Source organism: Biomphalaria glabrata, chromosome 3, assembly GCF_947242115.1.
Source record: "Biomphalaria glabrata chromosome 3, xgBioGlab47.1, whole genome shotgun sequence".
Classification (NCBI taxonomy): domain Eukaryota; kingdom Metazoa; phylum Mollusca; class Gastropoda; family Planorbidae; genus Biomphalaria; species Biomphalaria glabrata.
In genome coordinates, this window is record NC_074713.1 from 3,121,828 (window position 1) to 3,136,460 (window position 14,633).

General features: G+C 34.4%; 1 protein-coding gene and 1 long non-coding RNA gene across 6 annotated transcripts; one reads left to right on the forward strand and one right to left on the reverse strand.

Annotated features, from left to right (window-relative positions):
* Positions 1-89: 89 nt before the first annotated feature.
* Positions 90-11,901, forward strand: LOC106069946 (uridine diphosphate glucose pyrophosphatase NUDT22-like). Its single transcript, XM_013229723.2, has 4 exons — positions 90-220; positions 373-1,040; positions 2,546-2,751; positions 4,028-11,901. The coding sequence occupies exons 2-4, from the start codon at positions 495-497 to the stop codon at positions 4,227-4,229; spliced, it is 954 nt and encodes a 317-aa protein (XP_013085177.2). The 5' UTR covers positions 90-220; positions 373-494; the 3' UTR covers positions 4,230-11,901.
* LOC129925185 (uncharacterized) lies at positions 11,070-14,566 on the reverse strand. Of its 5 annotated transcripts, none has more exons than XR_008776963.1 (4): positions 14,499-14,566; positions 13,085-13,116; positions 12,070-12,932; positions 11,070-11,207 (listed from the first exon to the last, which is right to left on the reverse strand). It is a non-coding gene; the product is annotated as an uncharacterized LOC129925185 (long non-coding RNA). The 5 variants fall into 5 exon arrangements; XR_008776965.1 differs by lacking the exon at positions 13,085-13,116 and having other exon boundaries at positions 12,070-12,201; positions 12,873-12,932; positions 14,499-14,556; XR_008776962.1 differs by lacking the exon at positions 13,085-13,116 and having other exon boundaries at positions 12,070-12,201; positions 12,873-12,932; positions 14,432-14,512.
* Between the last annotated feature and the right edge of the window lie 67 nt (positions 14,567-14,633).

The window sequence follows — 14,633 nt, forward strand, 5'->3', positions numbered from 1 at the left end:
TGTTACTCTATATCTATAGGTCAGTGATCTATATCTGGATGCAGCACTCTTACCTTTAAAAGTTAATTTTGTATGCACATTTAGTCTTTTAAAAAGTTGAACGAAAACTTCGTGTAAATAAATAACAACATTCATGCATCGCATCTGATTATGATCTGATCTATTCAAACACTGCACTCACCCTTCATCTTCGGAATCGAACACATTGCCATTAGATCTAGTGATTAGATTGATTCAGATATAGATCTATATTGATTCTAAATTTATAGACTTGGTGTAGAATATTAAATTAAATACTATTCTATTATAAAATAATTTAACATTCACTCGATCTAAAATTAATTACATTTATTCATTTATTTTAATTTATAGGCTACTCAAGAATGTGAAGACAGTGAAGAACTCTTGTCAAGCTTTGACACTAAAAGTAAAAAAGTTGACACTCTTGTCAACTTGCCTTGTCTATGAAATGAATAATTATCAATGACAATAGGATGATGGATTTTGAAATAATGCATGTTGTTGAGCCTGGTAAATCAAGAGATTCATCAAGCATCAATGTAAATTTATCATCTGAATTCAACCGAAAAAAATACCTAAATGGTAAACACCTTGAAAGTCCAAATAATAATAGATCCATTACTTCAACCAGTCAACACATTCCAATAATAGATCTAGAGCATTCAATCAATTCTATTTGGACAGAACGCACAAAACTCAATCCAAGATTGTTTAATGGTACTAAATTTAGAATTCATAATGTCACTGATTCTGTAACCACCATTGGCCAAGTAGAGTTTTACTTGGGAGTCTCAGATTACAAAGAGTTCATTGGCACAAATTGGTCACCCCATAGCGAATATTTACAAAAGCAAGGAATGATCAGTTATGGCAATTCACAAGCTTTTCTTTCAGATGCTTTGGGTGTTGGGGCCAGTGTAGTTACTAGCAATAAGAAACTTATTCTGTTGAAAAGAAGTCATCATTGTGCTGAAGCACCTTCAATGTGGGATGTACCTGGTGGACATGCAGAACCTTCGGTTTGTTATTTTTTGACACTTGAATATATTGTGTTTTTAGAAAAAAAAACTCAGATTTGTGCACAATAACTTATAAATAACTTTATAGTTTTTTTTTATAAATAACAAATAGATATACAGCCAAACTGGTTATTTTTTATATTTGTTACGGTCATTTTGCAGCGTCATGTGAATGTGTTTTTAAAAAAAATGTGCAAGAACAAGCAAGAAGCCTGATATAGGAATGGACATAAAGAGTCATGATTAGCATTCTGTATTCTGTAAAGACAATTAAAATATAGATATACCCGGTATCTATAAAGTTTCATAGTTTTGCGTGTTGTTTAAATAAGTCAATAAGAGTCTCAAGTTGTTGTAACAATATTTAATGATTGTGCCTCATCATAGCTCACTTTCAGACCTTGCAATCTTTAGGGCAGATGATGTTAAGGTCATCTGTGGCCAATGGTTAACGAGCAAGATGTCATGTGGCTAGAACTATGATCAACTGCCTTTACTTTCGCAACTCAAGTCAGGTTCTTATTAAAGTTGGGTGGACTAAGGGGTGCCCTATAATCCTGAAATTCAAAATCCCAGTCTTCACTGAGATTCAAACCCAGGACCCCAGGTTCTGAAGCCAAGTGCTTTTAACCACTCCGCCACTGCACCCCCATGCTAGTGTATAGTCCAACAAATTATTGACAATAGTTTTAAGTTTATACCCCAGCATGTGGCTGAAAAGTCTTAGAACAATTTATTCTTGAAATTGTTTTGTATTACATAAATTACTACCAAAACCTTGTTGTCAAGTGTATAGTATCTAGAGCTTTTATAGACAATAGCCAAAAATTGTTTCCTTAAGATTTTGATGGTGCATCTCTAACAACAGCCAAAATTTCTTAACATCTGATGGTGGATCTCAAAAGTCTACACATGTCCACTAAATTTGGACATCTTTTCTTTTAAATGGCATTTTCTACTTCTAGATCTATTCATTTAAGACAAATTTATTTACTTAACAAAGCTAAGGCAAAGATGACAAAGTATTGTGAGAATGAGAAGAAAAAATAAACCTTTTAAACAATGGATAAACATTTTTGTGCATATGTTTAGGAATAATTATCAATTTGTGATCCCAAGTTCACACTTGGAAATACACAACCATCAAATGCAATACCTACTACGACTGTTTAAACATTGGGTTATATTGCCTAGTTTATTGCTTTATTGATGTGAATACCTCGTTGCTAAAATTTCTTATACTAATTAGTTTAAGAGTAAAAATTTCAAAATCAAGTATTTTTATTCCCCTTTTTTAAATATGTAAATGGGTTTGCAGTAACAAATAAATGTATCTATATAGGCAGAAAATGAAAAGCTTTCTGTTAGTGACTGCTGACAGTCAACATGGGTCATAACATTTTATTGGTCAAAACTGTGAATTAAATCTAATTCTTTATATATATATATTATATATAAAGGCTAGAATGTTTATAACGTTTTTTTTTTCATTACATTTTTTGTAGCAAATAATTGGAGAAAAAAGGCTTGAAGAGATAGATGTAACGTCAATGAGCAGTCAATCTGTTCTGCATGAGATCTTTGACTCCATAACTAGAGAAGTTGTGGATGAAGTCAACATACCAGGCATCCTTTTAAGTCAGCCATTATATATGGGGACACACAGAAATCTTCTCAGTGCTGGCAGACCTAGTTTGGCTTTTGTTATAAAGTAAGTGATAGCCAATTATGAAATACCAGGTATCTAAAACTTTTTTTTTTATAAATCTTATTTTCAGTTTTCAAGTTAATTAAACTAGCAGTTTGAAAGTATTGTAAGATTTAGATTCAATATACAATATTTAAGATACGGAATGTAAAGCCGTGTTCTGTAATAACTCCTAAAATCCAAACATGAGTTTTGCTCGGTGTGTCTGTCAAATGCAAATTATCGGCAGCGCCACCTTAATACCCAGTACCAAGTTTATCTGCCAGCAGTCTCGCCTTCCTCAAGATACCATCCCTGAAGTACAATTATTTCTTTTACCTGACAAGAATCAATAAAAAAAAATCATTAGTTAATTAAATTAAAGTACTTGACTGAAGTGGTGTTATAAGCTGAATTAATCGTCTTTATACATCGTCGTCTTAGTCTTAGTGAACACAACATGAAAAATAGGATGAGACTATAAAAACAATCTAGATCAAAACAATCTTCCATGTTCATAAGCTTTCCACTAGCAGAGTGGTTACCCTGTTGGCTTGAGAAACCTGAGAAGGCTTGAACCATGAGTTCAAATTCAGGTTGTTTCCCTTTTTTAAAATTTTTATTTAATAAATGCTTTTCTATTGTTAGTCTAGATTTATTACAAATTTAATTACATGACTGATCCAAACTAATTGATACAAGTATGCTTAATGTAAGCTTTGTTGTTTTTTTTAAAGTCTTTTTTTTTAGTTTTTCTTGTTTGTTTTTTTTCTTGTTTTTTTTTTTTTCATTAAGATAAGTTTATACTTACTTTTGTTAAACATAAATTTTCTTGAAGCTTTAAGTAAATTTAGGTGGGATGTAGATTTTTAAGGTGCAAAGAACTTGGGGCATAAAATCAAATGTCTGTTACATCTCTCTATGACACATCTTGCAAGGGAAAGAAAAAGTGAAGTGAAATGGCCAGGTTGAAGACATTCTTCACCATTACCTATCCCTTAGTCTGTTAGACAGTTGGGGGCACTACATATGACCTGCCAACCTTTTTTTCTGTCTTTTTGCCAGGACTAGAGTCTCTATCATTGACAGGCCTTTTATGTTTACTCTCCCATTGCTTCCTCTGTCTGCCTCTTGTTCTCTTTCCTGGTAATGTTCCCTAAAGGAAGGTCTTTGGAAACCCTAACTTTCCACCTCCACATCATCTCTCAAATTAGAACAAGGGCAGAGGTGAAAGTGTTTTAAGTGAACATTTTTATTTGAAGAAGTTGCTAATATAGGCGTTTTCTCCCTGCTTCAACAGATGTGATTTAACAAGTGATGAAGTTCAGACCTTGTACAAACAAGGTAGCCAGATAGAAGCCGATGAGACAACCAATATCATGTTTTTACCCATAGACACTGTGGCAGCTTTAACTCAAGACAGAAATGATATATGGGAAAGTTTTGCTCCTTCAGCGAAAGGAAACCTAACTACATTTTGCATAGCTCATGGTTTGAGATAAATTAGAACTTGTGAGCATCCTATTTGTAAACAAAGTAATGGTTTATTAATTTATTGTATTTGTGGGATGTTGTGTTTTAAGGATCTCAGATATTTTCACTTTCAGACTTAGTGATGCAATATAGGAGGATATTATTCAAGACTCGAACCTAGCTGACAATTGTTTAATTTGTGGGGTTTGTGGATGAGTGGTATAAACCACTTGGCTACATTTTAAGATGCTTGAGCTCGAATCCCCTATCAAGCTGGGTAGTATTTGCTGAGTGCCTAAAAGCGCTACAGACATCTTCTCCCAGATATCCCCTCATGTCACAAATACATCAATTACATTCATTTCAAGAGGTTTGCACAACAGAAACTTGTCTTTAAACTTGCCTTTATTTATATTGTTACGATCTTCTCTATCAGGCCTTCTGCAAACACTGCTAAACACAACAGCACATCTAACACAAGAACTTGACAACAAGAGCTTCAAGTAACAAAGTGGCGGTTTAATTACAAATACATCGACAGCCAATTCAACACAATTGGCTACATCAAATTCAAATGCTTTCTTGAACTTAACAGAACTGCCTAACTTAACATTACTACTCTCTCTAGCTCGTACAGCTACATTTTCGAGGACTCACAAGGTATACACAGAAGTTCATTGAGTGGTTACACACAGGTGTCTGGATCTTGTTCACTATTTACCGCTGATTGTGTAGGGAACAAAAATGAGATTTTGTAGACTCAGTTCTTACCAGAATGAACAGAAGTTTCCCACTTTGTGACAACTTGACTTAGCTAAAAATCTTTAAACATTGCTGAAACATATTTGTTAATAAAGTTTTTTTTTAGATATGGTAGTATTGTGATTGAATTTATTTTTACACTCTTTTTAAAAGACTATCCAAGCGACACAACAGTTTGGATAACATGTTGCCTTGCCAACAAGTTCTTGCATTTGTTTGTAGATTTTGTATTGTCACATAGTTCATTGGCCTCATTCAGTCTTAGAACAACTATGGTTCATCTCGAACTTTTTTTCATGTATCTGTGAAACCATATTTTGGAGAGACACTCCTGTCCACATATATTGCATGTCAAGGTGGCTTCTGCTTTTTCGTATGGCATGCTGTCCAAAGCTTTCTTGGTCACCGTCTCTCTCCAACTAGTGCGGTCTAGGACTATGTCTTCCAAATGGTCAGTATCAATGTTCACTTTTTAAATCATGTTTTATTATATCCATGTAACGGAGGTGGAGGCGACCAGTTTTTCTTAAGCCAGACATTGTCCATAGAGAATGATTTTTTGGGATTCAATAGTCCTCCATCCGGCACACAGTAAATATTAACCAACTACTGAGTTGTTATTTCGAAAGAAGTTCTCAGTTTTTCCTATGTGTTATTCCCTCAACAATTGCTTTTTCACTATCTTTTTAGCATGGATGTTGGCCTTTTTCTTTGCTTTTCTGTAATAAGAAATTTGATGTTTTTGGTCACCCAGGGCTTATTATTTCCATTAACTTGTTTAGTATGTGTTTGTATTCTAAGCTCCCTCGCAGAATAATAGATACGAGTTATCAGTTTCTGTCAGGTAAATGATATGGGGACAGTTCTCAATATAGATATCCCAGTTTGTATTTTCAATGTGTTATATTAGTTTCCACAGTATCTTTGGACCACATTTGAATGCTTGTTTGATGTTTATGTAGCATTTAATAAGCTTTTGACCTTGCCTTGTGGTGAAGTAGACATTTGGAGTATAGTTTGGCAGTGTGTTGTCACTGGGCAGATTGTTAAAGTCTCCAGTGATAATACGATGTAGTCACTTCTACGATGTAGTCAACTCTAAATGTCGCGTTCAAAGTCCGTTAAATATCATGCATCGCTAATCTAAATCTAAAATTATACATTATACGTTATATATTATATATATATATATATATATATGTATATATATATATATATATATATATATATATATGTATATATATATATATATATATATATATATGTATATATATATATATATATATATATATATATATATATAGGTCATAACACCAGTGACTTCTGCTGCACTGGCAAGTTAGTCCAGTTGTACTTTGTGGTCCCAAATTATATTACCTAGGCTATTTATTAAGATTTCAGTTGCAACTAATACTGAGTTTATTTAGAAAACAAAAAAAAAAAGATCATAAATAAGTACAGAAATAAAGGCCAACAAAAGACAATAATATAATGAAAAAATTAAAATAGTAGACAGGTTCAAGTCAAAACAATCAAAGGACCACCATCACTAAGGCACACTAGTGTTTTATCTCAATAACAAAATTATGGCTTACAAAAAATATAGTAGGAAAGATACAGGTCTTAACAATCAAATGACCTTCATCCCTGATACACACTACTGTCTCGTCTCAAAACAAAAGTTTGTCCTTTAAATATGGCTCTGGTCTTTACAGTAACAAAAGATCATATACTGGTGAGGATAAGTAGACATAGAACATTTACAGAAACCAACTGATGAATAAAAAAAAAAAAAAATTCTACTAAGCTCGTTATCGAAAAACACATTCAGATAAAAGTGACACACACCTAATAAGTAACACAGTCACACAACAGCAAAAGAATTATATAAACATTACATAGATTCATTTCAAACTAATGTACACTGGTCAGATCAAAGACTCAAGAGAAAGTGGCAATTGAATAGTCAACAGAGATTTAGGGTTAGCATTAGGGGGTTAGGGTACTAAAGTGGACTAACTCTTCTTGACAAAAAAAAAGTAACTACCCTTATTACCCCTTTTGTCACACTCAGGTTCTATTTTTATAAACACTTTAATATTCGTATAAAGAATGTAATCACAATATGTTAAACTCTCTTCATGTACCTATTTTCCCGGTTCTCTATTTTTAACATCACTTCCATTCAGTAGGCCTACCCAAATTAACACCATTTGTTATTCATTTAGTATTGTATTTAATTAATTATATCCTCATTACACCAATGTGATTCAGATAAATGAGGCTGATAGTGCTTTGATTATATTTCATCATAATTTGGCTCAAATTGAGACATGTCTATTCTTGAGACTGAACTGAGGTGTTCATTGGTCCATCTGTTTCTCAAATAGCTTTTTTATGTTTCATTATTGAAAACAAGCTGCTTTTATAATAGAAGCAGCAAACATTACACACATTCTCTAAACATGAGATTTTAAATTTTTGGAAAACTGGATTTAGACAAAGCCCTGCATAACTTTTACTTTTTGGAACATTTAAAAAGAATGGTTTAAGATTATTGAACTTTATTTTTCCTGCAAGTTCACTTCACAGTCCACATTCAAATGCAAACTAAAAAAAAACTCTTTTTTTACAATCACTGAAATCCAGCAGTGACAACTAATAATGTGTTTATGAGCTGATGCTGTAGTCGGATTCTGTCTTGCTAATACTTCATTTGGGTGTGCAGCTTTATATTGTCGTAGCTGTGAGATCAAGCTGCTGATGGTCTTATGCTCTTGTTCTGTGATGTTATTGTTGTAGGATTCAATCACTGCATCCAGGATGATAAGGTTTTCATAATTGTGTTCGACTTTCAACAGATCTACCCATCCATCAAAGCACGAATAGCCTACTTGTGGCTCATTGTTCGGCAGACGTGTCGATTATTTCAATTTCTTTCGGTATTCATAATTTGTGGAGCCAAATTGTCTCAGCAAAGCCTCTTTCACAGCGACGTAATCTTTCTTCTCTCTGTTGAATGCAGATGTTCATAGCTCTTCCTTTCAAGCGCACCATGAGGCTTCTTGCCCATTCTGTCTGTGGGAGGTTGCAGGCTGTCTTCAAATCTTAGTAAATATGAGTCAATGCAATCATCATGACATAATGTCAATCAGCTTGCTGCACGATTCTTTGTTGTAGTTTGATTCTCTCATTAATTTTGATTTGAGAGCTTTATAATCTGGAGAAGACCAAGTCCCTCATGTACCAAAAATTGTCTATTGCCTCAAAGATGGTCAGAAGTAACCAAGGTCATCTTTTTCTGTGAGATTGGGAAATGTCCAAAACCCTGCATGCTTCTTTGTTTTCTTTTTTCCATCTATCTTCTCTAAGTGAGTTCATGTTTTCTTTCAGCTTCTCTCTATTCAGACTCTCTGCAAACTGCACCACATGACACTTCCAACTCAAAGAACTTGACAACTCAGGTCTCCAAATTAATGTAAAACTTAATAATGTCCAATAAATCACAGTCAATACTGTACAATGTTCTCAATATCTGGACCGCCGTATCAACTCTGTACTTCAGCAAGAACTCTACTGTCTTCGTTGTACCTTGTTGAACTCTACTGAACTGACTCTAGATCGTGAAGTTGTGACTGACTCGACTCTGATACCTTTGCTCTTTTGAGAAGGTCGTTTCAATTTCTGCCAGGAGTTTAGTAACCTGTGGTTCACTAGGTTTGAATATTCCGATGGAGTTGTCATTGTTATAGTTCCTTATCATTTCAATAGCATGGCAACCGGCGATGGTGCTACCTTTCCGTAAATGTTTCTCTACTGAGCCGAGGTTCATAACTCTGATGGGTACCTTTTGGTCTTTTCCAATTGTAACTTGTGTCTTTCCTACTGCTATCCCGTTGTGGTAGGCGTCCATGCTTTCCACCAGAACCATTCTCAAATAATCATTTCAGACATAGCAGGCAAGGTCGTATCTTTTACCAACTTTATCCTCCTGACTTGGCCATTCTCTTCATCCTCATCACCAAGCAAGGGTATTTCAAGGTTCAAACATTGCAAAGTGCCTCTGCCAATAATCAAAGAGCTTCTATTTCTTCCTTTTTTCTTTCAGCTTCTCTTTCTTCCTTTTTTCTGTCTTCTTCCTTTGCATAGTTACTGTTTCTCTTTATCATCATATTTCTGTTTGTCTTCTTTTTCCTGACATAATAATTATGCCCCTTCCACAAATTCTCTAACTGTTCTACTGTGACATGCCCAATAGATTAAACTTTCTATTAATTAACAGTGACTCGGAGCTTAACACTAACGAATGGTCAAAGTTCCTGTCCGCACTATGATATGAGCATGCATGGATGATACTGTTTAGATCCATCCTTCGCTCAATGCAGAGATCAAGTGGGTGCCGTCAAGAGAGTTAGCGGCATTCCTTACCAGAGAAGTATGTGTTTGTTATGCACAGTTCATGAGTTCTACAGAACTCAAGTAAACTCAAGTATCATTTGAGTATCATTTAGTCATTGTCATTAATCTTTCCAACACCATGAGGTCCCAAACATTTTGATAGCCTTCAAGTGTAGTTTTGTCTTTTCCTTGCTTTGACTGAACCTTTTCCTTTTTTTTTTTTAAACTAGTTCAGTGCAATATCTCTTGCTCTGTATATATATAGTTCGTCCATCGTGGTTCGATGATGACCACTTTGTCATCCAGGGGGCTGAGGGCTTTGCACTGGGGTTTTATGCCTCCTCATGTGGCTGGTGAGACCTATGTGAGCCCGGAATGTTCGTCCGCACACTGGGCAGGTTATTCCAGCTGGAGCTAGTGTCGTTTGTCTTGCTTTTCTTTTCTGGCGTTTTTCTTCTGCCAGCGTTGTTCTTTTTTCCTCAGCAACCTGTGCGCCAGTTTTCACAGCGCGACACCATGATGCTCTGTCATGTGCCTCTGTCTCCCAGGTGCCTGGGTCTATGCTGAACGCCTTCAGAGAAGCTTTGAGGGTGTCCCTGAAGCGCTTTCTTTGCCCACCTTGCGAGCACTTTCCTTCCCTTAGTTGGCCATACAAGAGTCGTTTTGGGATGCGGTGGTCTTCCATTCTGTAGACGTGACCTGCCCATCGCAGCTGGGACTGCATCAGGATTGTGTGGATGCTTTGCAGACACGCTCTTCGAAGGACTTCTGTATCTGGTATTTTGTCTTGCCATTTGACATTTAGTATTTTTCTCAGACATGTCATCTTGCTCTGTATATGCCACCATAGTTGGCACAACCATGATAAATAGTGTTAATTGTGTGAGAGACAAGTTCATTTATTTTACTAACTAGTTCTCACAGATGACTGATATTCATGCTCGACTGAGTAGACACTTCAAGTGACATAGGCTACACTATGCTAAAATCTCATTTTTCTGGACTGAGAGGCTAGAGGCTAAGGTATCTGATATGGGTGCAAGTGAAAGACACGACAAGATTAACAGGTACTAGTCAGGAACATTCTTCTCTGTTTCTACTTTCTTGCTTTTGTTTTTGACTGTTTTAGTCAAAGTGGGACCCCCCCCCCCCTTCCCTTTCCTTCCCCCTGTCCTCTCTGCACTTATACCTATTCAAACCTCAGCTCGCCCTTGATAAAATCCTATACATTAGTTTGTATAATTTTTACTAAAATGTTCAGGGGAACTTAATACATACTGGGGCATCCTTAATATTTGATGCCCTGTGCTGCCTGCACAACCCACACATTGCTAACTACACCTCTGTTATGCTGGGGGAATTAAATTTGGGGCATTCAAAGATGGTATGAATGACAGCTTCTTGAGGGTATGTGCAGAGTCGACAGTGGAGTTTATTCTGTTAATTTTCATGTTAATTTATTGCAAAAGAGCTCACAGCTCAGCAGCAAAAAGCTGGCTAGAAGAAGAAGAATATTAATTTCTAGAGCAATGTTGTTTGGTCTGTGCAGAATGCTTTGCTGTCAATGTTTAAAGGCTATATACATGCATTGAAGTAAAACAAAATGAATTGCTGTCTTGGTAGATTTATGGCAGTGTTCATGTATCAGCACTATTTTCAAAAATCAAGTTTTGAAATCTTTTTTTTTTTAAAGTGGTTGTCATGTTACCTATCAAGTGGGGCTTGAGTTTGAATCTTGACTTGAGCTTCTTAGTTGAGCGCCTAAAGGCAGCATTGAAACCTTCTCTCAGATGCCCCCTCCTCCCACTGGTCCACAAAAGAGATTGGATTGTAGCACTCTGAGCATGCTAGGGCATAAAAGATACGTCATACAAAAGTTAAAAAAAACAACAAAGGAACTTAGAACTGGCAAGACAACATTTATGAATTTTTACTTGTAGATTGAATTGTAAATTTTGTAAAAATTGATTCATAGGCATTAAACATAAAAGAAAGCAAAATGTTTTCTAATATTGTTTACCACTTATTTTTTAATGTTCTCTATCTGTCTTTCCTACATGACATTAATGAGTGATGCCATAATGTATTAAACTAAAGTTAAAAAATAATGATACACACAATACTGATTCATCTACTGAAGTAAACCCACTTAACTACCAAATGTTTTAGGCAGCTACTAAGTTAACTCTGTCATATTATTTTGTTCTGAGCCTTCAGTGTTTGTTTCAAGTGTTTTCTGTGTTGTGTTTACTTATTCAATATTTCATTTACTGTATTGTTCTATGTGACAGTTATCTAAATTTCTTCCTGTGGCTCAATACAATATTTTTTAAATCTTCATCTAGATAACTATTTGTATAATTAAATACTTATTTTTTTCTTGGTATTTGTAAATATGGATACTTGGTTAAATAATTGGTCAATGTATAAATATAAGTGGGAAAAACTTCTGTTAGGTATTTTCTAACATTATTTCTGATTTTTATTTTAATATTGAGTTCAAGTTTTTTCAACTGGTCAATAAAGTGGTGATGAAATATTCATGCCTTGTTTTTGTTTCTGTTCAACAGTAACAATTCCATTCCTCATTTTTTATCATTCATTTTTTCTTAAATATTAAATAGAAAATATTTGAAATGTTCATTTTATCAAGGTGTTTAATTTTGTGACTTATGGAAAGATTGATGTCAGTTTAGTCAAATACATCACCTTCATGAAGTTTAGAAGCCATCAGCTACATATCACATTTCTACCAGAGTCCATGCTGCACTCTTCAAATCCTGTTGTCTCTCACTTCATATTGTCTTAGAGTTTAATTGCTCAAGAGCTTGTATGAATGTACTAAAAACAAAACTTGCTTAGAAATTAAATTATCAATCCACATAACTCCAGATGATCAGCCTCATCCAAGTTAATTGCATTCATTCTATGTTTACTTACAAAATTATTTAATTTCAGTTTAAAACCAATAAAAAGTAATATTCAAATGTAATAAAAAAAAATCAAGCAGCATAATTATTTTCCACAGAAGATGCATTATTTTCTTAAACTTGCATTAAAAGTGCTTGAATCAGTACATTTAAAAAAGTATTTCCAAGAAATAAAATGCTCAGAAATATTGTAATGTTGAGCCTCTTAGTGGATAGCATTGTCAATTTACACTTAGCTCACTTCTGCTTCAAAGTGTCCTAAGTCATGAAAAACAAAAATTGGAAATATAAGTGGAAAAGGAAATTTTGTCCTATATTGCTTCATTCTTTCGTCATAAGAGTTCTTTAAGATGAACTACAACTGTTAGTGGTTAACAATCCAATTTTGGTCTCTTGAGAACATTGCACCCATAGATTTGTTATCTTTCTTCTTTTGTTTTTTGGAGATTTTCGAGATAAACTTTATAAACAATGTCAAGGAGACTAAATTGAACTTCAGTGTTGCCAAATAAATAAAAAAAATGGTTCATGCTGTGCTAAAAGGTGTACAAAAATTGTCAGACGACTTTAAAAAAAACCTACCTTATCAACACTTTCTTTCTTTTGTTCATGGGCTACACAGAAAAGTTATTGAAAGTTTTTCTGCAATAGATGAAAATCTAATCACATCGATAGGCTATGCATTGGACGAGCAATCTTTTTTTTTTCTTGTAGTAAAGTCACTGGATAGCTATTATAATAAAACTTACCGGTATGTTTTAAAGTTTATGATAAAAAAAACAAAATGTGTTTACCTTAAAAAGATTTAAAGGAAACAAGTTAAAGCCTGAAAGTGAACATTAAAGTCACAAGGTCAACATACAAACTCTAGGATTAAAGTCACAAGGTCTACATACAGACTCTAGGATTAAAGTCACAAGGTCTACATACAGACTCTAGGATTAAAGTCACAAGGTCTACATACAGACTCTAGGATTCAAGTCACAAGGTCTACATACAGACTCTAGGATTCAAGTCACAATGTCTACATACAGACTCTAGGATTCAAGTCACAAGGTCTACATACAGACTCTAGGATTCAAGTCACAAGGTCTACATACAAACTCTAGGATTAAAGTCACAAGGTCTACATACAGACTCTAGGATTCAAGTCACAAGGTCTACATACAAACTCTAGGATTAAAGTCACAAGGTCTACATACAGACTCTAGGATTAAAGTCACAAGGTCTACATACAGACTCTAGGATTAAAGTCACAAGGTCTACATACAGACTCTAGGATTCAAGTCACAAGGTCTACATACAGACTCTAGGATTCAAGTCACAATGTCTACATACAGACTCTAGGATTCAAGTCACAAGGTCTACATACAGACTCTAGGATTCAAGTCACAAGGTCTACATACAAACTCTAGGATTAAAGTCACAAGGTCTACATACAGACTCTAGGATTCAAGTCACAAGGTCTACATACAAACTCTAGGATTAAAGTCACAAGGTCTACATACAGACTCTAGGATTCAAGTCACAAGGTCTACATACAGACTCTAGGATTCAAGTCACAAGGTCTACACACAGACTCTAGGATTAAAGTCACAATGTCTACACGGACTACAGGATTAAAGTAGGCTACTGGAGGAGGGCTAATCCTGAAGAAAACAAACACTTGACATTTTTAAATCTAGATTTACTTTAATTACAGACAAGCTTAAAAACTAAATTGGAAAATGTGCAGATGGCTAGTAAAAAAAGAGAGCAAAATATATAACAAAAATTATTGATACAACTTTAAATTATAAAGATCCTATGATATTGTTTAATTATCCAAAATAGATTTAAATTGCTATGTAGTTCGAATGGTGGCTAGCTGATGGTAAAGCGCATTGATTTTAAAGCATTAAAGCAGAAAGAAAAAACCTTATCTTCTTATCATATATAATACAGATGTTACTTCAAAAAAAAAGAATATAAAAACGTCCTATGCATTTAGTCATGAATATTAACCAATGATCTAAATTCTGCTAACTCAATGGTTTTCCTAACACATATGCCATATGCATCTTATGCACTTCTCTTACTTCGTATTAGATCTATAGTTTCTACATAAATTTCTAAATCGATTTTTTGAATGGCAGATTTACCATCAAATTGACACAGCTCTTTATTAGCGCAAAATGAACATATCACAGACATTTAAGGAACTTGTACCTATTTTAATTGGGCAACAATCAAAGACATACTACATAGATCTATTTGCAATTTGATGAATTGTGTAGCCATGACAACGAAGTAGCTGTATTCATAATAAATTCTCCTCTTGGTAAAATAAAATTTCTAAAATTA

Excerpts from the sequence above, each read along its gene's own strand:
- LOC106069946 (XM_013229723.2), top strand. The coding sequence starts at position 495 with ATGATGGATTTTGAAATAATGCATGTTGTTGAGCCTGGTAAATCAAGA. Across the intron at positions 1,041-2,545 it reads GTGGACATGCAGAACCTTCG|CAAATAATTGGAGAAAAAAG; the intron begins GTTTGTTATTTT and ends CATTTTTTGTAG. Across the intron at positions 2,752-4,027 it reads AGTTTGGCTTTTGTTATAAA|ATGTGATTTAACAAGTGATG; the intron begins GTAAGTGATAGC and ends CTGCTTCAACAG.